General features: G+C 33.1%; 1 protein-coding gene across 2 annotated transcripts; it reads right to left on the reverse strand.

Moving 5' to 3' along the window:
* Positions 1 to 225: 225 nt before the first annotated feature.
* On the reverse strand, positions 226 to 23,954 carry LOC132550396 (uncharacterized). Of its 2 annotated transcripts, XM_060214458.1 has the most exons (16): positions 23,904 to 23,954; positions 9,369 to 9,445; positions 9,196 to 9,261; positions 8,749 to 8,891; positions 7,749 to 7,899; positions 6,441 to 6,583; positions 6,044 to 6,179; positions 5,363 to 5,464; positions 4,867 to 4,997; positions 4,481 to 4,566; positions 3,679 to 3,754; positions 3,432 to 3,497; positions 2,829 to 2,924; positions 2,202 to 2,360; positions 1,761 to 1,856; positions 226 to 1,327 (listed from the first exon to the last, which is right to left on the reverse strand). In XM_060214458.1, the coding sequence occupies exons 2-16, from the start codon at positions 9,430 to 9,432 to the stop codon at positions 1,247 to 1,249; spliced, it is 1,596 nt and encodes a 531-aa protein (XP_060070441.1). In that variant the 5' UTR covers positions 9,433 to 9,445; positions 23,904 to 23,954; the 3' UTR covers positions 226 to 1,246. The 2 variants fall into 2 exon arrangements, with proteins under 2 accessions (XP_060070441.1, XP_060070442.1); XM_060214459.1 differs by lacking the exon at positions 9,369 to 9,445 and having other exon boundaries at positions 23,904 to 23,945.
* Positions 23,955 to 25,349: the final 1,395 nt, after the last annotated feature.

Below are 25,349 nucleotides of genomic sequence, written 5' to 3' on the forward strand. Positions count from 1 at the left end.
AGAATGAATCGATGTCTTTAAAATCAAAACTGTTTCAAGCCATACATTTGAATTATCATTAAGATTCTTTTTATTTTCATTTATCTTTTTAATGTACATAAAACTTGGGTGTTAGTTTTCGATGGGTTCTCTTTTGGCCATTTAAACGATCAAACTCTGGTTCCATTGTTCTGATTCAAGGATGCAATGACAATTTAACAACAGTTTTATGCAGAAAAGGTTATTTATTGCACCAAACAAATAGGGAGGTGTCGGAGTTAAAGCACTTAAATCACTCTCCTGAACAACATGCATTCTCTTACATGAGAGGAAAATAGTTAAGAATGTGTAAGCATAGATTTAAGGATTTAAGGTAAGTAATAAAACTGTTTATGTAAGAAAAAACGATAAAGACAAAATTGATTGCGGAACATTGTCTGGATGAATATGCATTGAAGTATTTGATATAATACACAGCATACAGTTTAATAAGCAACAGGCTAATGATTTCAATATCAACAAAAATATTGTCATTATCATTGTAGAATTATATACAGAATCAGATATAAGTGTACAAGTCAAATATTTATTTTCCATTAAATATGAGTTAATTTATATTGAGGGGTTTTAAATATCACCTTGAGAGTTTAAATCTGCTAATTCTGTAACTTCTACCAATTCATTAAACATCTTTTCATAAAAAGATGTGCTTTTCTGAGAAAGAATTTTCTTCTACCATTGTGTAACACTATCGTCATTGTAATAATAACTTCAGATTCATTGAAAAAATCAGGTCGTAATAAAAGTAGTTCTGTGTCCCAATTGAAGTCTTCTACCTATAATGGTAGACATATTTCTTAGCCAGAATACCGTTTTTGCTTCTTTCTCGCATTTTTCCCTTCCCTTCAGTGGAATTCATTATATTCTATCAATGCCTGGTATTTTACCCTAAAACATTTTGGGTTTTGAACTTTTGAAAATAATTAAGTCATATGTTTCAAATTTATTTGCTTGGCAGTCTGAGGTAGGTTTATACGTTACATTACCTTGGTTTATCACCTTTACCTGTCTCGACTGTGGTAAAACTAATAGTTTAAAGCCCAAACAATACAGAATTTCATATAAACTAAATAAAATATGAACTCGCTTTATAACGGCACGAGTCGAGTATCTGCAAGTACTCTGATATACATGTACACTATAGTTCAAACATGTTTTCTCAAGTCCGTGAAACTTTCGTTTATTCTTCTTTTTTGATGTCAGGATCTCAAGCAGAGACTTCTATTTCTTCCTTCTTCTTTTTCACCACATACATTTGTAGAAATTCCATTGTTGCTTTTCTTCCTTGCTGCAATGAGACCATGATTAAGTGTACTGCTTACTGACATTTTCATTTCTTCTTTACCATTTCACATAAATATTCTAGCTTTCCTAATGGATATAGTGCCACGTAATCTGTGTTGTGTTACTTTTTATTAATTTACTATCTCACTGAGTTAATTGATACCTAAAGAAAACATATTAAGCAAACATTCACGAAATTCTTAGAGATATATTTGTGAGGGACAAAATCAACTGCGACACGTGAATACAAAAGTAAGTATATAGACATTAAAAACCCACCAAAATATTGTTTAATACATCTTAATCTAATGAACATATGCGATTCTGAAATAAACTCCATGAGACACGTGTATTTAGAATAATTTAGTGTATCTCTAAAGTTCATTTGTTATTAACATATGTTACCAATTATCATTTTTAGTCGAAATGTAACGCACCTCTAACATAAAGCCAACGTCTTCTTCTTCAAGGTCGAAGTCCGCGGTTTCAACATGTCCCGTATTTATTCCAACAGTCCGCTCAAGGTCATCATACTGTTATACAATAAAGACAATCATGTGGATCATCGTTGAGTTCTGAACATTGCTTTGACAAAACAAGATAATATTTGAAACGTAGTGTTAAAACAGATTGGTGCTTCGGAATAGTAAATTCAATTATTTTCTTTTCCGATTAAATGTCATATTCAAGTAGACTATACGCAGTAACAGTATTTGTTCAGAAAAAATGTGAACAAACAGCAATCAGTCAGAATTCAGCTAATTCAATACTGTACATCAAAACATATATTGTGAGTGTGGGTTAAGTTATCTGATATATATGAATAAAACAAAGATCCATTTTTGTTAATGAGTTTGTAGAATCAAGATGAAAAGTACCTCCATATATAACCGTTTGAGATTAAGGAGCATGGTATTAAATATGGTGGAGGCATATGACACGATGCTGGTGACATCCTGGCGTTGGTATCCTAGGTATCTTTGGTTTACAGCAAGACCTCTCTGTTCTATGTATTTCCCTACCTCCTGGAGGGTCACCTAATCAACGTAAAAGTATCACATGGAATGAATAAAAAAGGGAGAAAATCGACATGTAAACAAAGCCATAATCTAGCTGTCGTTGAATACAGATTGAGCAAAACAGAACTAAGGATGGTTAAAGAATACGTCATGTGGTTGTTCAGAGAGGATAAATATTTGCCTACAACCGAACTTTCAACAGTGGCACAAGAATCAATTTAAACAAACGTTTTATTGGCGGATCATTTATATGTTTATTCAAACATTTCCCAAGCTTCAGGGTTTATATTACACGTCTGTCCGGGTAATACATCCTCGCGCGGCCATTTATAAAAAAGATGTATTTCAACGGTTTCAGAGAACATTAAAGAAATATTCCAAATACATGAAATTTATTTGTTGGTTGCTGATTAAAAAGAAAACAAAAAGATAAAATAGATAAGCATTCTTGGTAGTTTCCAATGATGTAGAAGACCTAAAACTCACCTCACCATTACCGTTCCTGTCTAACCTTTTAAATATTTCCTCACATTCAGCTTCATCACCAAACAATGTCTTTCTGTCTTCCTCCGAAAAATGGTCCTGTTCACAAAATAAATACTATCGCATTAAGTCGTTAATAACTTTTTTTTTTGTTTTGCTTTGAATAAATTAAACTATATCATACAGCTGTTTCGTCCTTCTAGGATTCATCAGTGATGCTAAAGGCCTAAAGTTGAAGCCTAGGAGGCGACCGAGGGAAGTCCAGTGATCGAAAGAAGAGTCAAAATCTAGACGGGGAGGTGCAGCAGTCCAATAATTAAACAAATTTCTAAATTTTCATATATCAGATAGTTTTAAAAGTTTAGCTTACCATTTCTGTGTGCTCCAATATACATATGTTTGGAACATTACTCTTGGTAATAGGTATGTGAAAAATCCCTATGTAAATAACAGACCGTAAAGTTACTTTGTTCAAAATGATGTTCACTAATCTTGCTGTAAAGTTGGTGAACTTTACATCAACATCAAAACGTTAAGAGACCCACTAGACCTCAAATTTCTGTCCGGAAGAGGAACACATGAAATGAGACATATACAGATACTTACATATATGTTTTGGAATTCTTGTCTACTAATCTTCCCATCATGGTTCTCCTCGTATTGATCCATAAGCTGAAACAGAGACAATACCAGGCATTTAACCTACATAAAATTACGTTGTCTTTGCATTTCAAGTTTTAGTTATCCGAAAATATCATTACGAAATGGCTTAAATCGACACTAAATAAAACATTAAAAAAAACAAGAAAAAAAATTATCATATGTTGTTTGTTACGTCTGCGTATGTTCTTACGGGCAAAAGGCGATTGACGGCTGCCACAATCCGTTGCCGATCTCTGTGTTTCACACGCTGTTCTGTTCTTCGCATACTATAGAAATGCCATATTAATAATTTTACATCTGATATGTGAAAAATACATTGTTGTTTCCTGTTTTCAAGTATGATATCTGTTTACTGACATAGTAAAAACGCTATTGGTGGTTCCTGGAAATATTCATTTCTTCTATTAAAGGAAAGAGACTGTACAAAATTAAATTTGTAAAAATTAATTTAACTAACGCATATGTCGATGAGTAACACTATCATACAGCTATTTCGGCTTTCTACTGCAGGACCCATCACCGATGCGGGGGACCAACAGTGGGGACACTCAGGAGGAGAATTAGAAAAATAAAAATAGAACTGAATAAATGAAAAGATATAGGAGAAGGGATGAACTAATCTTTTTGCTGATAGAAGTACTTACACTATGTTTGATCATTTCATAAGATCACGAAGTTCAAGAATATATTCTAAATCGGTGTCAATATTAATAATAATAATTGACATGGCAGCCACTCATACAGTTAAACTGTCAGGAAAATACCAGATGTCTATACAAAAGATATTTATTGCAAGTTATAAGATATGTTTTGTTAGCTTCAAAATTGTGTTTTTCTTGATCGATCTTATTCGATTTAAACAGACATGATAGTTGTCTACAACATTCGTTACTAAAGTTATCAAATACCGTATGATGTTACATTGCTTTCCCTTGCGAATAGTTAGCATGAAGTTAAGGAGCATAAACAACGTTTATATTAATCACAAATACCTGCTAAGTCTAGAGCTGAATCTTGATTGTACTGGTGTTCGCTTCTCAAGATAATACCGGAAGCTGTCAGCTTCACCCTCGGAATACTGAAGAATCAAGTCAAATAACTTAGCATTAATCTACACGAATTTTAAATCCGAATGCGAATGGGTAGTTGCTTGTATTTCAAATATATTCCAGAATTTGGATTAGGAAATTTTATTTCCTGTTCAATGGAAACTGACAATTGATACTGATACTAAAATCAATTCATAATGCGGAAACATATTTTGCACGATCTGTTTGCTGTAATTAAATTATCACACATTTAAAAAAAAATAAATAATATAGCAAAAAGTCCTATTATTGTCATTTATCAGAGCTATAGCCCAGAACATAACACCAACCACAAGAAACCCTAGGGTTTTGTCTGACCGCTCTCCAAATCTGGATGCCTTACTAAGAATAGCAGGCAACTCATTGAGGTCACGCATTTTATGGACAAATGTATCTTCTGGCTTCATAGACAACCACCAGCCTATGGATACATAAATGTTAATTGAAGATTGTACAATGAAATGGGACATTATTCATCGTGTACTAACAATGATGCTTTCATTTCCGTTAAATTGACCATCACTTACAAAAACGAAGCCCGTTCGACTTATACATAATTTTCACATGTTAGTCTTATAATTGGGCTAATATGGACATGATTTGTGGCTCTTATCGGTTGGTTTTCGTTAAGGCAATTACAATGGCATTTCATTCTTTTATAATACATAGCTTTCAAACACACCTTGATGATTTGGGGATAACGTTGTACAGGACACGTAATTGAATATGAACAAAAGACAGATCTACACTCGTCACATAAGATCAGTTCCATATATCGTTACGTACCATCGAAGCAGTGAATCGGGTAGTTACACAGAATCCCTCCATCGATATACATGTTGGGTGGTAAGTGAGAATAAGGTGAATACTTCACCACTTGAAACATGCCTGTAACATGATTGAATTATCCGATAACGACAAATTGACTTAATTGTCAAAGTAATGACATATTATATATATTTATATTGACATTACCTAAATTAATATATTTGTTATATTAATTCGTGTTCCAAGCACTATATAAGGCTTTATGGCCAAAATCTTTCGTCCGCATTTCTTAAATGTGACAGTTAAGAAGATTATATCAGAATATGATAATATTTGTTAATAAACAAATTCTTTACTTAATTGATTGTGTACATGAATAAGTTTGTATTTGATTTCTTTGCTGAATTTTACACTTTGTAAAATACGAGTCGCTATCACTTTTCAGTTTAGGTATCATGTTGTTAAAATGAAACACGTCACATGCGAACATTTAAACTTGAATTTCAATGGCATCTTTAAGGTGTTGCTTTTTTGCACTGTGTTTCATATCAATTATATATATCAGTATATCTATAAACAAAAAATACTCTAAGGGGAATAAATATTTAGACAGATTACTGATCATATCAATATGGTGTACAAGTATATTCAGTCGGGCTCGATCATGGCACTGTATCAATCACATCATCAATTCCTTACCTGGAATAGACATGGACATGCGCACAGCCAGTCTAACAGGCATATCCGGTGTTGTTTTTGGGTGACAATACTCAGCAGCCATATTATTAACATTTGTAACCAGAATGCAAAGTTCTTTCCCACACATGTTGTAAAGCTATTGGAGATAAAAACAAATAGTCTAATGACCGAACTTTCATTCCTGTTGAAACAAACTTCAGGATTTATCACAGTCGTAATATTGAGTAATGGGAAATATATCAAACAAAGTGATAGTGATCCAGTAAACAAACCATTATCAATAGAAGCTAAATTTGTTGAATACCTGGCGGTCAAAACGCTGCAATTTGAAGAGAATCACTTCTTTTGACAAGAACTCTTTTTTGTAGTGATAAAATATCTCACATAGGAACAATACCTGCTCGAAAGTTATATCAGCACTGCCTGTTTTGTTCCGGAGCTTTTCACCGAGCCAATCGTTCACATGTGTTGCTGGACTTAATCCATAGCCGAACATGAATCTCGGTAAGAAAGTCAATATTCTCCAAGCACGTGAGCCATCTGAAGAGGGATATTGACTTTTAAAAATTACATGATGAACACATCATAAGCAGAATGTTTAATTTAGTTTGAACAAAATTATTTCCAAAATTTAAACATTACAAATACAATTACAGAATATGACAAGAGGATGAAAACAATCCACAACCTTATATTAATTCCTCTCTTCCCATAAAGTAAATGTATCTTTTTCATAAAATAACACGTAAATAACAATACTGGGTACATGGTCAGTAAATCAAACCTAGAATTAATGGTGTACATGGTTAACGCTCATCAATTCTTTATTTGGTTTATAGCCAGTATCAACGGAGATAAGGTGTAAACATGTGAACTTGAGATATAAGAAATTTGCAGCAAATGGCTCTAAAATTGGTCGCATTCAAGGTCACTTCATTCTACAATAACATCTTGTAGATTTGATGTCATGACAACCAATAACATACACTGAAACATTTATTAGTTGTATACCGTGTTAGAAAGGATATGAATCCGTCATTCAATAAACTTATGTAAAGGTACGTTAAACGATTTTACTTTCCAAATTCGAAATGTGTCATTTCCTCTGGTGTTTATTCAAGATAGTGTGAATTGGGCTGTTTCGACCACCGATAAGTATAAACTGTTAATAAGACTTTCAAATAGAAAATATTCAGAAAAATACACAGCAAACCAAACTCAATATGAATTGACTGCTTTGTCTATAGTCTATATTGTCTACCCATCTACTCAAGGTATGTGCATGTGTTGAGTATGTTTGTTGGAGGTTGCGATATGTAAGTGTAATCCTTTTTGTGATACAGTGCCGAACTAAGACCGCCTGTATAGTGCTGCCACACTGAAGTATACTGTCGTAGGCCCTCAACAGGACACCTTACATGGCTATTTTATACAGATAACAGGTAGGTCCGTCGTTATATAACTGGAATGCTGAGCGTTACGCATGGAGTAATAATCACCCGTTTTTAGACTCGGGTATGTCTCGGCCAGGTCACAGAACCTTAAGCCCTCACGGGAGATCAATCATATACAATATGAGAATAGTATACTTTAATTGAACGCCGTTATATGTTTCTATTGATGTAAGCTATGACGTCTTTACTTATAAAAAACAAGAACACTCAAAATATCTTAATTAATTTCATTTCAAATCATTAATACCAACCTAACATGAAATTCTTGGACATGTCATTCTTCATGAATTTCTCGACATCATGTGAAGTGTAACCAACTGTCAGCAAGGCTGCCATGATTGCCCCGGCACTTGTTCCAGCGAATCGCTTTATTTGTGGAAACAAACCGATGTCTTCGAGGGCCTGTAAAGCGGAGTTTATTACACCAATACAATCGAACAATAAATTTTGTGTCGTAAATTGAAATGTTATTTACATTCATACAAAATTGATAGTTTTATTATACCTCCAAAATGCTTCAAAATGAAACAATCTCTCTTTTTGTTCAATGTTCTTGACTACTACAAATTTTCTCAATGTCCTTTCAATAAAGTATTGATGTCCCTGATTTTTTTTATTAATACCCCTTGATTAAATCGTTCGTTTCTATATACTTAAACTCGTCGTCACGTGGCTAAAGACATTTTACGTGTATAAGTGTGTGTTTTCCGACATCAATATCCAGGTCTGCTGATACACAGTCAATCTCTGGTTCAGACTCAAACAATCGTAAAATTGTCATTATATCACATTGTAGGAATATATATCCATATATTCAAACAAAATTTATAATCTTCACTATTTTAAAATATAGTAAGGAACAGTTTACTGGAATCGATTGTGTATCAACTGAATTGAGATGATATAGAACAATGAGCACTCTAGATCATGATATTTATGTTGAATTCCGAACTCTCTAAATTTATTTTTGAAGCTGATAAGCAAATCAACGACACTAACTTCAATCAAGAAATAAGCCAGATGTTCCGAATACATATATCGAACGATCAACTTGCATGGCCAGAAGAAAATGCAACGCTACTCCTTTATATTTTTCTACGCTATGTAGCGAACTTGTTTGTTATTATATATTGTATAACATCACAATATGTATTGTGATACAAGACACAAAGTCATGGATTTATTGTCGTTTTGATATAGAGTGACGTGCCTACGTACGTGTAGTTATATATTAAACCTCAATCCACTTACACGAATGGCTCCACAATAGGCCATCCCCTTGCTGCCTCCTCCCTCCAACACAATGTTTTCGAACGGGAATTCATGTTCGGCTGGATTGATTTGTCTAGCACGTAATTCTGATTCCGTAAGTGGCGTTGACGGCTCCACGTATACTGTCAATAAAAATGACCGATTGTGTGCTTTAATTTTTTAACGTGTATTTAGTAAATAATTCATATATAAACAGAAAGTTAACTTATTGGTGTCTGTAAAAATCAAAGTGAAAAAGTTTGGGGATTTTTTTCTATCTCATTATCAATTTTAATAATACTTTCGAAAAATATTTAAGCAACTGACCTACATATCGTTATGATGAAAATGACCTATACATTGTACTTATTGATATTTCTTTTGGGATGAAATTAAATCAGACATTTCTGTTGAACAAAGTGCCAATCATTTATAAACCATAGCTACATTCATCAAAGTCCGCCTCTTTCTCGACTACGTGATGGCTGGCTCTATTTCCCATTTTCAGAACTTCTACAAAACAGAAAACACATTGAATCACTCAGTGGTATGATTATGTTATTTTGAGATTTTACGGTTCTGTATATCACTTGTAATTACAATACAATAATCGGTCGTACCTTTTTTACACGAGTAAATGTTGAAGAATCTTTTGATGCAGTTCGAAAGTCTGTAATGAGGCATTCTTTCCGTAAGTCTGTAAGCATGCAAAAGCATACTATAGCTTTCCTGTTACACTAAATATTTAATCATTTTGACAGCATTCTAAGTAGAGTAACATTACCGAGAATGTAATTGGGAGTGTAGTGAAAACCGTTACCGAGAATACTAATCTATACTTGAAATACTTATACTTACATACAACGATCAAACTTGTTTTTACATTGCATTTGTCGTTGTTCTCTCATAAGATACAAATCTACCTTATTTGTAAAGTTGTTTTAGAACATTTTATACAAACATCATCCCAAGGATCATCCATAACGCAGGAAATTATATACTAAAAGGATAAAGAAACGCAGGGTGAACTTTAAACCAGAAATTAAGTATGATATCGGGCTTCATTTAAAACGAAATTTTGTATACTTACAGATAAATTAAAAATTTCCAAAGTCTGTATTTTGCATCTGACAATTGGTTTAGAGGTACTAACGATTAAATTGAATGGACCCATAGGATTTTGAAATTGAAATTGAACTGAGTCATCAATATCTTGTGTGTCCGCCGTTTGCTGTGGTCACGGCCCTTATTCTTCTGGTCATAGAGTTCATGAGAGCGTTAATCCGTCTTATGGGGATGTTGACCCACTCTTCAATCAGAGCTCTGGTCAACTGCTCTCGAGTAGCAGGGGGTGGCTGGCGCTTTAGAACCTGTCTATCCAACTGGTCCCAAAGATGCTCGATTGGGGAAAAATCAGGGCTATATGGCGGCCAATCTAGTGGTTGAATATTGTTGTTGTTGGCCAGAAAGACTTGGCAAATCCTTGCTACGTGGGGCCTAGCATTATCCTGCTGGAGGGTTAGATTATGCTGCAGTAAGAAAGGGATAACATGGGGTCGGAGGATCTCATCTCTATACTTAGCTGCTGTTAAATTGCCATCAATAGCAACCAATTGTGATTTTAACCAAAGTGAGATTCCTCCCCACACCATTACTGAACCGCCCCCGAACCTATCCCTCTCTACAACGCAAGCGTCCGTAAAACGTTCGCCACGACGTCGGTAGACACGTTGACTGCCGTCAGATCGATAAAGACAGAATCGACTCGTCCGTGAAAAAAACTTGTCTCCACTGCCTCAGTGGAAACCGTCATGGAGCATGTGCAACGACCCAGGCCATACAACGCTGACGTCGAGCAGGGGTAAGGTGTGGACCTGTGTGGGGCGACGTGCTGTTACACCAACTTCTCGTAATCGATTCCTTACAGTTTTTGAACTTATAGGACGCCCATGATTTCCGCGAACATTAAGTGCACTCTCAACGGCAGTAAGGCGCCGATTACGCACATGAGAGACGACGATATAGCGATCCTGACGTCGTGACGTTACGCGCGGACGTCCTGACCTAGGTCGATCGGCCAATCGCCCAGTTTCCCGAAGACGTCTTACAAGACGTTCTATGGTGGAAACATTAACACCAAAGTGCCTAGCAACCTGATTTTGCAGCTGTCCTTGCATCAGCATCTGAATGGCCTGACCCCTCTGAACTTCTGTGAGTCATGCCATTCTTAAAACGAATCAAATTCTCTATTAATTTTAGGGAAGCAGTTGGTCTGTATAAAGACTAACGAAGATTGACTTGACCAACGCTGCATGAGACCAGAACAACACGTTGCATGAGATTCTTGTTTTTTCCTTCCTCCATTTACCAGAGCTGCGCACTGTATCGTGACTAAATTTTCGATACATGACAAGGTGTAATATGTCCTAATTACTCAATCCACAAAGTTTCACTTTATTTGGAGAACGCGTTTTCAAAATATCGGAATAAATATTACCCTGCGTTTCTTTATCCTTTCAGTATATATAGCTTGTAAGCCAATAAGAGAAGTTGTCATATTTCATGTATGAACACATTCATTTGATTTGTATTTTCCCCTTCAATACAAGATGTAGCTGGTCAAATATTTTAGTTGTTTATCACATTTGATTTATTGATATACAAACTTAAATTTGAAAGATTGTAGGATATAGCTTCAAAAATGAGATTTTGAAAAAATTAATGTTATTTGATATAGAGTGGTTCAACTTCATGTCTATCATATCGCTATGGAATACATATTTGTTTTGTTTTTTTAAGTTTTCTATTGTTTGACACATTGCTTTGATGTTTTGGTATCGTTACAAAACCCAGGTTGACATTATGGATACAAAGATTTCTTGTATATGAAATATTTTACTGGTTTTTTTTTACAACTTTGCGTTTCAAAGATGAAAGGTGAAAACGAATATTTTAGTTCCTGTATAACGGCACGGTAATATCATTGTAACAAGAAAATCAACATGTAGACTCGCAACGTACCTATCTTCGATTCAGAATGAGTATCTGACAGAACATTAAATATAGAATGACAACAGCCACTGCATTCAAAATTAGAACTTTGGCTGACCGTCCACGCTCTGTTGTTCATAAACCCAAAACTGGTTAATATGATACATGCCACTGAAACCCTCTGACCTGTCAACTTTAGACTGTGGGTCTGCATCTAGATCATTTAATCAGAATCAGTTGCATGTTCAGTTGTCACGTGTCACCCAGTTTATCTACACTATATGTTATTTATTTATTTATCATTCTGAATTCAGCAGGTATTATGATATGTGAACTTAAGACACTATCTAGTACCAAAAGTGTTCTTGGTGTATTTACTACATATACGTGAGTTAACTTGAAAAAAAGATTCGATATTAACGCCAATGTCTCCTAACGTTGTCTCCTTTACTAGTTTATGCATGTTTTTACATTGCATCACTATTAATTTCTTAAAACTGTTACCTTAGTGCTGTCACATAACCGTTAACACCCAAAACGTCATCCTAAATATAACGTTTACTATTACCATCTAAGAATGAAAACTATATATGCAAGTTATCCTGTAAAAAGCAGTTCCTGTTCTACAAGTGTCACGAACCAATGTTTACGAAATACTTTGGCTCACCTCAATTTATTATAAAAATATATCCAAATGAATTACTTTGACGATGAAATATGCAAAATCTCATTTTTGTGTGTATTAACCGATAGTAATTTTGTGTAATATTGTGTTTAGCATGGTACTGTTCGGTCAAGATATCGATTGGTATTATCGGTTCGGAGGAAGTACAAGTCTAAATAATATGTTTGTTGTGGGTGGTTTTCGGGGTGCTTGTGTAAGTCGGTGCTTTTTTCCTCTACTTATTTTGACATTGAAGTTATCCCCATTACTTTATTTCTTGATTCTTTGTACAAGTGTTTTATTTCACTGGTACTGTTCATCTCTGAATATTGTTCTTGTGCTCTTTTCACATAAATATTAAAAGGATGAACTTTTCCGTAGACCATAATCTAGCATGTAGAACATACCAGTTCTTAACCAATAAATGTACTTATAAACTATTCATTGACCTAATGTAGTGTACCAGGTCCTCAGTCGTTATGAAACACATCTTAAATCTTAATGAAACATGTTAGGTTAATATAAAATGTAGAACATGGATCTCAGCCTCGTCTGTGGTTGATATTATGTTAAACTTTTGATTTGGTAATATTGTTTTTCGACTGGGCAAGTATAATGTTGTAGGACAGTAAAAATTTGTAGCATGGTTATAATCAACGTTAAAGAGGAGCTCCTTCTAGTATGAATCCATTCCTAGCATCTGTATGAATTTTTTGGTGAGTTAAATTTAATCATTTTTCTTGTATTTGAACATGAACAACATGCTCCTCTGGCTATGTATTACTTTATTTCAACCATTGTAAGTTACATTAATCTCCTCTTATCATACTTCAGATACTTATATGTATAGTATAACTGTACTCTGATTGTAGAAGTATGACTAGATTATAATGGTAAAACTGTTTCACATGTCCTAATTTTGTTTCATATGAAACCAAACACTGTCTTACGGAATGCAGCTTGCCGTGTACACATTTAAATTGTAACTTTGGTAAAATATAAAGATAATCAATTCATAACTAACTCTACATTACTGTAAATTGTCCTTTATAAAAGTTTGAGGTAATAAAGATGGAAATTGAACATGTTGTTGAAAATAATGAGCTGAGCTAGAATATCCTTTTCTGCACTGTGCAATAAAGATAACAAGTGATGTAGATAGCAATAAACTGTTGTAAAGTCATTGAATATCAGCATCTAAGACTCGATTACAGTACATTGGTGTTTACGCTAGCAGTAGGTCTCCTTATGGATACTATCATGGTCAGTTCTCTCTCTCTTAAACCGTATACTTTAGCTAGCTTCCGTTTCTGTCTCTATCCTCTACAGCATTTCTCTATTACTTTTGTTTAGTGGAAGGCAAATCTAGTCAGTTAAACGTTAAGTATAGGTGAAGGGATAAGGTTCTTATCAGCCAATTGTCAGGATTTAGGTGACAAAATGCAACGTAGAGATGTATTTGCATATCTAAGAAGTCAAAAATTTTTAACCTTTTTTGTCTCCGAGACACGCATTTTACAGATAATAATGAGGATTTAATAAGAAATGAATGGGGCTATTTCTGCCTTTTTAGTTCTTTTAAATCAAATGCTAGGGATGTTGCTATTCTATTAAACAAGAATTCTGAAGTAAAAGTAATTAAAGAGAAAAGTGATAAGTCTGGGAATTTCTTAGCACTAACTTGGAAATTGAGGGTACTAATTTGACAGTAATGTCTATTTATGGTTTAAATAACGATGAACCTTCCTTTTTTGGTTGATAGAAGAAACACTGTATGAGTTTAAGACCGATAAGTGTATATTATGTGGAGACTTTAACCTGATCCTGAATCCCGAACTAGATTATGACAAATTACACAAAAGGGTAAACAATCCAAAGTCCAGAGAAAAAAGTACTAGAGATCATGGAAAATTTTGATTTAATTGATGTCTTTAGAGAGCAGCATTCTGATTCCAGAAGGTATACATGGAGGAGGAGCAACTCTGTTTAACAGGCTCGTTTAGATTTTTTTCTTGGTATTTGGTAGCCTCCTAACTAGTACATATGAAACAGGTATTGAACCTGGCTATATGTCTGATCATTCGTCTCCAACAATAACGTTTAAATTTAATGATTTCAAAAAAGGCCAATCCTATAGATATTCAATAATTCACTACATTCGATCAAGAATATGTAAAGCTCATTAACGATACGATTATGAATATTAACCTGCAGTATTGTCCCTATGTATGCCATCCAGACTATGGAACATTTCACACTTCTGGATATTGATTTCCATGTTGACTTGTTTAAAATGGTTAAACTTAATTATGATAAGAAATAAGAAACTTGTCAAACTCAAATCTATTAAGTATTGTTCTCCCAGTTCAATCATCTTTTTATATCTCTTCCCAACCTTGATGAATCTTTCATAAAAAAACATTTGATTCTTTTTAATTTTCTGTAGGGTGGTAAAACAGAAAGGGTTAAATATGTATTAATAAGTATGTTATCATACAAACTTACATTGAAGGAGGCCTCAAATTGGTACAGATTGATACATATATAGAGGCTCTCAAACTTGGTTGGATCAGAAGAATTTTCAGATCTTCTAGTAAGTGGCTAATGATTTTGAAAAAATGTGAATATTTAGATCTTAGCTAATTGTGGGAGGGAGAATTTACTCATTGCAAAAACTATATGTAAAAATATTTTTGGGAAAATGTTTTTCAAGCTTGATATAAATTTAGAGTTAAAGAAGAACTCTTCAGAAATGATGAGTCCATACTTAAACTGCCTCCATGTTTTAATAAAAACTTCGACATAGATAGTAAACCATTTTTTATGAAAAATGCTTAAATGCAGGAGTGAGAGGAGTAAATTATTTATTAATAGACTCTACAGATTTTCTATTTTATGAATTTAATGAATTTTGTAATGTATATGGTTTAGTAACTAATTATTTACACTACTATGGAGTAATACAAAGTATAAAGGAATACTTGAGACATGTTATCCCTCTAAGTAGATTGTTGAAGTATCCGTCTATCCCCTTGAATCTTGAATTAATTTTAAAGGAAAAAAAAGATCACGAGATTTCAATCAACTACTTATTAAAAATGATATAAACATTACGGGTCAACATAAATGGGGAAGTATTTTTTTATTTTAGTAATGTGAAACGGAAATTAAAATATACAGTATACCTTTTAGATCAACTCAAAACACTATACTTCGTTGGTTACAATTCAGGATTAATTACTTTATTTTAACAACCAACATGTATGCATACAAAATCTGTATTTCAAACAACCCTAATTGTAATGTTTGTAATAGAGGAAGGGAGACAATTGTTCATATGTTATGGGAATGTATTAAAGTTCAAAATGCTTTGCCAGTTTGGAATCACTATCAGATGTTCTTACAATAGTGTTTCCTATAAACAAAGAATATATCTTATTCGGCCTGGTAAATAATACTGGTGTCTACAATCGAGTAGATAATGAAGTACATCTGATTATTAAACCTTATATTTATAGAACAAGAACTCTACATAGAATTGTATCAGTCATGGCTTTAGTTAAAGTTATACAAGAAAATTATATTGTCCAAAAGTTCATTTCAGCTGGTAAAGGTAATTCTTCCTTACAAATCTTTTCAAATGAATGGAGAAAATGGATAAAACTAGTAGTTATTGCTTAAAACAGGCTGATGACTTCTTTATCTTTTCCATTATATATATATACTCAATACTGAGCTCATTTGGTAACAACCTTTGTTACCGAAAAGTAATCCTGTCATGTTCCTTCCAGATCATACTTGTTCTCATTTCTCCTTTGTCTATCTTCTCAGTCTCTTCTTGTCTTCTGTTCTTACATCTGCCCCTTTTAATTCATACTTTTCTTAGATCTTTTTCTATACATTGCAACACAGTTGCTTTGCTGTATATGTATTTGATTATGTCACTGTATTGCGAAAGCTCTTCGCTAAAATAAATATCTCAAAATCAATATAGAATAATAGCTTATCATTTTCTCTCTTATTCTAATTTATTCTTTCACTTTCTTCTAAAAAAACAAAAACAATACAATGTACAATAACACTTCCAAACCTCCTCACAACAACAGCTCTCCATAACAACATTACAACTTTGAATATGTCTAATTAACTACTTTAGAAGTGGTTTGTTAATTTTGATATGTATACACCTGTAGTTTACCTATCATATCTATAGGTGTGGTTGTAGGTATGAAAACTTGTAGGTGTGAGTGGTGTATGTACATGATGCATATACATGTCCTTCTTTACATGTGTATGGTGTATGCCTGTTCGCATGTATGTATTACTTGTACATGTAATGTGTATACATACAAGTATTCTCTTGATGTGCATCTGTATGTGTGTGGTATTGTATACATGAATCCATGGACGTGAAAATGTATGTTAGTGTGGAGGTGCGCTTCTCACGTGTATATACTACTGCTATATTATGTACCTGCCATTGTATTGAATAAAACAATGAATTACAAAAAAAATGTGTTTAAGAAAACTTAATCTATATTATTTCATGTGTGGATTATTACGACTGGCTCTACCACCCAAAAGAAGTTTTGTACTTTATTTTTAGACATAGTCTTAATCAATTAAATGTTTGTACCTAAAGATACTTTGTAGTAATGCAGCAGGAAACCGTTAATTTGCATTTTTCCTGAAATTATTGGTCATGTTCGAGATATACATATATAACAGTTTGCTGATGAAAAATACATCATTAGATGTATATATATTTACAAACTACACAACAATTACATTAATAGTAGAGATATTAAATTTTGTGCGATCACCATGATTACCTATTGAAAAAATGCTAAAAGTGCAAAAATACTGCTAATTCCAACTTTATGGAAGAAATTTATTTCTAAACACCTGTCTTAGAATCAACAACACTGTCGTATTAACAAACATCTTACATTTCAGCAAATTCCAACTCGGAAATTCTTCATAACATGACCGCATGTAAACACTATGAAAATTTCACTTTCTGTAAAGCTGGATTTTAGTGCGTAGACACAGATTCGAGACTGCCCAAATAGTAATCTCCAACACAAGGCAAAAATATTATTTTGAAAAAAAAAATGAAACCCCACATTGTCCACTTCATCGTGACAAGACCAATTTTAGCATGGATTTATTTTTTTAATTTTAATTGAAACCTTTATAATGAACAAAAATATCACCCATGGCCACAACGAGAAACTGTGAACTGCTACCTAAGTATCGAAAAACCCAAATAAGTAAGAATAGATCTGACAAAAGTGAAAGCATTCGGTGTGATATATTGGCGAATTGTGGTAATATGGGTGTGTATTGTATATTATTTGTATTTTTAAGTATGTTGTCTTCTTTGTCCCTGTTTGTATCTTCATTTACAAATGTTAATAATTCCAACAACCAGCATTTCTACTCATCCTACATATTTAGACACATGTGCCCGGTTAACTTTCGATTTCACGTTTGTGTAGTTATTTATCCCGATTAAACCTATTTTCTCGACAATGAGGGAACATGTAGAAGTAAAGAAGTAAAGGAAGGATTTCATCACCATTCACTATATTGCTATTACAGTAAAGCACATTTCCAATATCTTTCTATCTGTAAAGTCACCTACCTGTATTTAATATACTTTACTGTTATTATGCAACTCATCACGGACCTCTGTGTTACCTGTCTATTAAACATCTTAATGTAAGGTGTTTAAGAAACAAACTTGAAATTTTAGATACTGAATTGTCTGGTAGTGATATTTTATGTGTAACGGAAACCCATATTTCACCTAATATATATGATGTTGATGTGACACTAACTTCATAGGAGTAATCGTGGGACTGTTCCTGGAGGAGGTGTTATTATTTACTATAAAAATTCAGTATTTTCTAAAAGACGTACTGGTATTGAATATGAAGACATTGAAATGATTTGGATTGAACTTAAAATTGATCAGTGAAAGTTTTTATTAGGTTGTTTGTATAGACCAGAGTCATCAGTTACCTACTGGTCTAAACTTGATACCATGCTAGAAGCTGTAATTGAGACTAATATTTATGTTATAATTACTGGTGACATAATTAAATATGCTGTACATTGATCAAAATCCTCATCTGAATAATTTATTGATAAAGTAGAATCTGTTACATTTTATCACTGAACCTACACGTGTAACCCATACTACTTCCACCATATTAGATATTGTCTGGTATGAGGGTTTATTATACAAGCTTGAATATTACGGAGTTAAAGGAAATGTTTTAAGATGGCTATAAAATTATTTATCTATTAGAAAACAACGTTTGGTGATTGAAGGCTTTGCCTCAACCTTTAAATCTGTTAATGAAGGAGTCCCCAGGGCTCAGTTCTAGGGCATTTTTCCTTTTTATTGTACGTAAATGATATCACTGACTGTGTTAATAACTCTTAAAGTTGTTTGCTGGTAATACCTCTCTGTTTAAAGTTGTCAATGATAATCCAGTTGAAGTAGCTGGGTCCCTTGGAAATGATTTAAATTCTTTAAAATATTGAGGCTGCAATGTTAATAACTTGAGAAACTTTATTCAGAGCTAGACTGGATGTCCTTAGATTACAAAAGGAAAAAACACAAAATGATCTTAATGTACAAAATCTTAAACAAAGAAACACCTGAATACTTATTTGATATTATCCAACCATTTTTTAACAATTTTGAAGAGTCAAGGTATCAACTTCGAAATAACAGAATCTATAGTTAACCTGTTTGTCGCACTGTAAGGTTTATGGATATTTTTTTCCAAACATGATATCTGAATTTAATAAAATTAGTAATCTCATAACTAATATTCACTCTGTAAGGCACTCTGTTGAGAACAAATTCTCCAGTTTATAAGAATAACATCAATTTTAGAGAAGGAGGACCAAGAAAATTAAATTTCATTCTCTGTCAGCCCAGGAATTTAGCCAGCTCTCTAAATCATGATCAACATAAAGACCATCCCTATGATGACATGTCCTGTGCATCTGGTATCCTAACTGAAAAATCTCAACATTTCTTTTTTGACTGCCCTAGATATATTAACCCTAGACAAAGTTGATTACAAACACTGAACAACCATAATCATAACCACTATGAACTAAACTATGTTTTGCATGGCTGCCCAGTCTGTACCACCCACATCAATAAATCATTGTTTGATGCTGTAATTAAGTATATTGATGATACAGAAATGCTTTAATGTCTAATATTTAATATCTACTAACATAAATTGAAATTATAGAACAAATCTAAAACTAAGACAAAATATAATTGGAAAAAAAATTGATAACATTCCATAGTTATAGTTAAATCAACTTTTATCAATGACGAGGTGAATGCTGGTTAATAGTTATTTACTTTTCCCCATTTTCCCCCATTATTATTTGTTTTTTCTGATTTATTTCCAATATTGTAGTTAACATCTTATAATAAGGCAACAAATCCGATCAGTTCTTTATCTTGGTCTGATTATCCTTTTTATTTAGAATGATAATCCTTTGATATAAGAAAAATGTGCTTTATGTGTACTTGCTCCCTCACTGAAGTGGGAAACGGCTATCTTTTATTTCATGGACATTCTGGCCCAAATCCCTATTATATGGGAGAGAAAGTATATGTAATGCGCATTTAATATCATAAGACATAGTAGACTGAAAAGCTGGTGGATTGTTAATTTTCTTCTTATAATCATAAAATTAAAGTATAAAAAATAACAGAGTTGTCTCCCATAATTTAAAATGAATTAGTCTGTCAGCCCTAAATTTATGATTGTATGTATGTAATGTAAGGTTTGTATGTGTGTAATGTATGTATGCATGTATGTTTGTATGTATGTATGTATGGATGGATGGATGGATGGATGTATGTTTATGGTGTATGGTGTATTATGTTTATGTCTGACCACCATGTTGTTTTTGGAGAAGACTTATATAGGTTCTAGCCTACTGCCTAATCCTTTTGATTGTTTATATCAACAAAATATTCTGAAATAAAAAAATGACAACAGCCGAAGTAGAAACATCACAAAATATCTTATTCCAACACGACCTTCAGTAAATCAACTGAAAATCAAAAGATTTGTCGTTTTTATATCGACAATTCTAATACTAGAAATGATATGATACAATGCATTTCAGTGGGTAAGTCAAAGTAAATATGAAAAGTAACAACAAAGAATTTTGACTGTTTTTTTCTAATCTTATCACAGTAAATCCTTTTAAGTAGTACTTGTAATGGTTTCGATTTTTTTATTATTATTTCTTAAACAAATCGGCAGTACGTCTAGTCATTATCAATTAACTGAAACTGTAAAAGATTTATTGTAATATGATATGTATGAGACGTTTCTGTCCTGCTAATATGTTCTCTCCTGTTACTACATAAAATAAATATCTATGGTTTTTTTAACCTATAAAATGAATTAAATGATAAGATATCAAGATTATATTCTTAAAAACGAGTTTTCTAGAAAATAATTAAAATTTTTTTTTTTCAATTTGACCCCTTTTTAGTTCGGATAACAAATACTTTTAAAATGATAGCTGGATGAAACATTTCTTAATATTTGAGCAATTTTTTGTCATAACTGCGACATAACGACTGTATATAAACATTTCACATTACTGGTATATGTTTGATATACAAACATTTGATATGTGAATAACGTATTTGTTATTGTATTTTTCCCTTTATTTCGTTTTTGCTAAAACACAAGAAAACGTGAAAATGTATATATTTAAGGATTAAATCTTGCTTATGTCGATTTCATGGGATGATGAATTGAGCTGGTCTTCAGACAAATTTAATGAACTGCGAAGCATAAGCAAGATTCAATCCTTATATTTCAATTCACGCTTCTTTTTTCTATAGCATGGGAAATGACGCAATTTATCTTCTACTTTCATTTTCGTTTCTTGTCATCATATCGTTTCAAGACAGATTATTGTGACAGGTTGAAATATATTTCAGCGTGGAAACTTACATAAGAACAAATTTAATATATTTTTCGACAACTTTAATGAAATTTAAATAAAACTGTGCGACAAAGACAGTATGCATTTTTCCCCGCGGAGGAATAACGTCTAGACGTGGTGCGCCGGTTCGCAAACGAAGCGGTGTCGGCCATTTCTTTACAGGCACCGAAGCGGAGAACAAGAAATATCAGGCTTCAGTCGCTTCACATCTTTTGAAACGTAAAGTTACAGTTATTAAATGTTGAATACACAATTCTTTTAATTCTTTAATTTAAGTAATAGTTTCAATAGTTTTTTAGCCTACACGTACTCAGTACGCATAGCCTATTGCGACGGCCTTTCAGACAAAATTTACCGATCCTGGCCTTCTCATTGGCTGAAATATCGAAAAGAGTTAGAGCCATCTAGCGGCAATTTTCTGCTTAAATAATGCCGCGATTTTTCAAATCGCTATTTTAAAAGCATCCAAAAATAGTTTTTTTTAAATAACAATACGATTACTATATACATGTATTTCAAAAAAAGAAGCACAGTGTGGTTGAACTATTGATAAATTTTGAACAATATATTTTACGAAATTCTCGACATGACGTAAGCGCACAGAACACTGTACGTGCGAGTTGGCGCCATGATAAGAAGCTAGTCTGGGGCATGGTTTGAATTATAAATTTACAGCACTTATAAACAAACAAACTTACAAACAGAATATCAATTTTGCTTTAATCCTTGTCATTGTGGCAAGATCGTCTTAATATATAACATCACTTTACCTCATTAGACGTCACAAAATTGGACTGTTCATCCTACGCGCACACCCACCGCCATGACACTTTTTCAAGTTTTTGAAGATAAAAAGTTTGTGCTTCTTAGGCAAGGTTCATTTGGTGCTCATGATTTATGAATGATATATTTTTAATACTGTACTGATCATGATGTTGACTTTGTTATAACTAATATTTTTTGTCTTTTAGTTTTATTTGATGAAGGTTGACTGTGCTGATTTCTCTAGGTTTGTTAATGTGTATCAAAGTTCCTTGAAATGAAAATATTCCTTCAAACAAAGCGCGTATAAAAAAAAATCCAAAATATTCATGTTTATAATTATCAATTAACTAAACCGAAATATTTCCATAACATATTTATTCATTTAGCGTGTCGTGGTGACATTATCTAATGCATTAGCTATATTGAAAATATTGTAAATTTTGTATATATATGGAAGTCTGGTTTAATCTCATAAAACTATGCCTTTATAGACATAATTACTGGAAGAAAAGTCTTACCATGATACTTCAAGGCATGTAAATACATTTAATGTAATTACTTACACTTTTATCTATCTGAAATGCTGTGTATACCTTATTTACTTTCCTCAACTACAAATATAATTATAATAAGTAAGGACTATTACTTTGCAATACATTCAAAATAAAGAAGTAGGTATAAAGTCCTTTCGATTTGTTTAAATCCTCATATTGATAGGATAGTAATTGCAACATCTTGGGGATTTCAAAGGTTTTATTTAGTCAACTTCATCATAGAGTTATTTATCATTTGGCTTGTTGGCGATAAATATATGATTGTGTGTATTTTGTTATTATTATTTTTTTTTTTTTTTACCTATTTTGATGTATTTATTGTCGTCAAATCTGAAAGAAGAATTAAAGAAGTTATAAAATCGCTTAAAATTAAGAAACATAGTCTCTGGTTCTCTTATTTTAGTAATTTTTGCATTCCAAAGTGTAGGAGTATGGTGAAAGTAATATAGCTTAGCGGTTATTTGTGAACATTTTTCAATACGTTTAGCCTCTCAGTACTTTCAGTACTTTGATTAATTTTTATTTTGATGTTTTTAGATATCATGCTTGTGGTATATTGCCAGTCTAGTAGATGTTGGGGAGTTTTCTCCCCTTACCTTATTTTTTTGTTTAGTTTATAGTCTGTTTCATATAAGTGCTTGTATCAAACAGGATAACACTACAGAATCGAGATGCAGAGAAGAAAATATGCCTGTTACAGTCACGTGTGATGTGGAATTTGATGAGACAGTTAAAAACGTAATAAAATTAAGTCCAACATTTTGGAGTGCTAAATCCAAACCATACAGGGCAAAAAGGCTTTTAAAACTTCCTAACAATCAACAAGAAGTCAGTCTATCATTTGATAAGTCTAGAACATCAGCAGGGGATAGACTTTTGCTTCGTGATTTATATTGCAAATGGCAAAAAGATCCTTATATTTGCAACTGATTAAAAAATCTCAAAAACCTGCGTGAAAGCAAAAAGGACAAAAACCATTACAGTGAGCATCCGTATTGTTAAATACTTAACATGCTCCATAAATACCAACGTTGTACAGTTTGAAGAACATTACGTAACGTGTTTTACGACTTTGAAGTCATCGATATTGGTCTATATTATATATAGAATCAGTCTACAAATAAAAATCAAGTTTAAAAGATGAATCAACAAATAAAAAAACTTACGTTTTACTCGTCTTCTGTGCTCCTCAAAGTGTTATAATGTAACACTTACTTCATAGGCATTAACACATGACATGGGTTTATCTTGCAAAAGCATACAAGTGACCTTAATTATCTCAAGTATCGTAACTAGAAAAATGTCCCGTACATGAAGTACGCACTTGAGAAAGATTCGCTTTCAACATCCGTGTTCGACTCTCGGAATAGATGTGAACAAATATATAGTCACCTGCTGGACAACGTGACTCAGTTCTCCCGTGTACCCAGGTTTCCTCCCACACCATGAACCTGGAATATCTTGCTCGCAAAGGTTGTAAGATAAAGTTTAATTTACCGTGCTATTTTCTATGTTAGCAAATAGTATATGACAAATCTACTTTATTATGCATTTCTCAAACTCTATGTTTTGTTGTTGGCAATATAAATGATACAACATGAGACTACCGTTACATCACTGAATCTTTCTTGAGACTAATTTGTCAAAAACTTTTTCTTGTATGCGATGTGTTGATAATGTAGTACAAGAAAAAAATACCACGGCTCGCTTCCAAGTATAGGTTTTAATAAGTGAGAATCACGCACTTGTCACAGTGCTGGAAGTGACTACATCAACAATGGGAAAACCAACTCTATTTATCTGCTTACTTCTGTATACTTTCTAGAATATATTTACGCAAGTGGCTTTATAAGAAAATGTACCTTTCCGTTCAAAGTTTGGTGATAACTTCATCTTAGATTATTTCATTTTGGTGGGAAGGATAATTTTTTATTGTTTTCTCGATATGGATCAAATTGCCGGTTAAACATGTATGCACGCAGTATTAGAGGTAAACATCACATAATCAAAACAAGTAATATTGGGGTCATTATCAGTTTTCTTCAAACCTCACTTTCAACATATAAATTCTAATTTTATCCCTCGCTCGTCGTCCCTAATGACCTCTAATATGTTGGTGGTTGGTTGGTTAGTTGGTTGACTCCTCCCATGGCCGGAATCGTGGAATCGTCTGGTGCCATGTGTGATTGCTTATACTAGTTTTAAAGGACGGCTCCGTGACCTGATAATGCCTTATCCTAACTCTAGCAGTCTGAAACATGTCCAGAAGTTGAAAGAAGCGATTAGGTGGCGACATAGATTTGGTTTAGGTTAGGGTAATTTTGAAGTTCGTCAAATGCCTTAAAACATTTAACGGTCTAGCACTCTCCCTAAACTCCTAGACCGGCATCATCACGCCAGCTTTTTTTTCGAAAATCCACAGACGGGACGCGTTGATGGGAATCTACCGATATCGTGTCGTGTCCCAGAAGTGGAGCAGTGCAAACATATTATCTATACCAAAGAAATGTACAGTGGAGGTCAACATGCATGGCACATTTCAGTATTGCCATAACTTGGATTCTTTAACCGATTTAAAAGCATTCATTCAAAGATGTTATAGAATACAAGAA

The sequence above is a fragment of the Ylistrum balloti genome, unplaced genomic scaffold (genome assembly GCF_031769215.1).
Source record: "Ylistrum balloti isolate Yb309-2 unplaced genomic scaffold, AGI_CSIRO_Ybal_v1 Utg370122, whole genome shotgun sequence".
Classification (NCBI taxonomy): Eukaryota; Metazoa; Mollusca; class Bivalvia; order Pectinida; family Pectinidae; genus Ylistrum; species Ylistrum balloti.

Bases quoted from the DNA above. Each gene is read 5' to 3' on its own strand.
- LOC132550396 (XM_060214458.1), bottom strand. From the start codon at position 9,432: ATGCCTCATTACAGACTTTCGAACTGCATCAAAAGATTCTTCAACATT. The intron at 6,584-7,748 runs GTTGGTATTAAT...ATCCCTCTTCAG, and splicing joins GTCCAAGAATTTCATGTTAG to ATGGCTCACGTGCTTGGAGA. The intron at 3,755-4,480 runs GTATTTGTGATT...GCATTTCTATAG, and splicing joins TTCAGCTCTAGACTTAGCAG to TATGCGAAGAACAGAACAGC.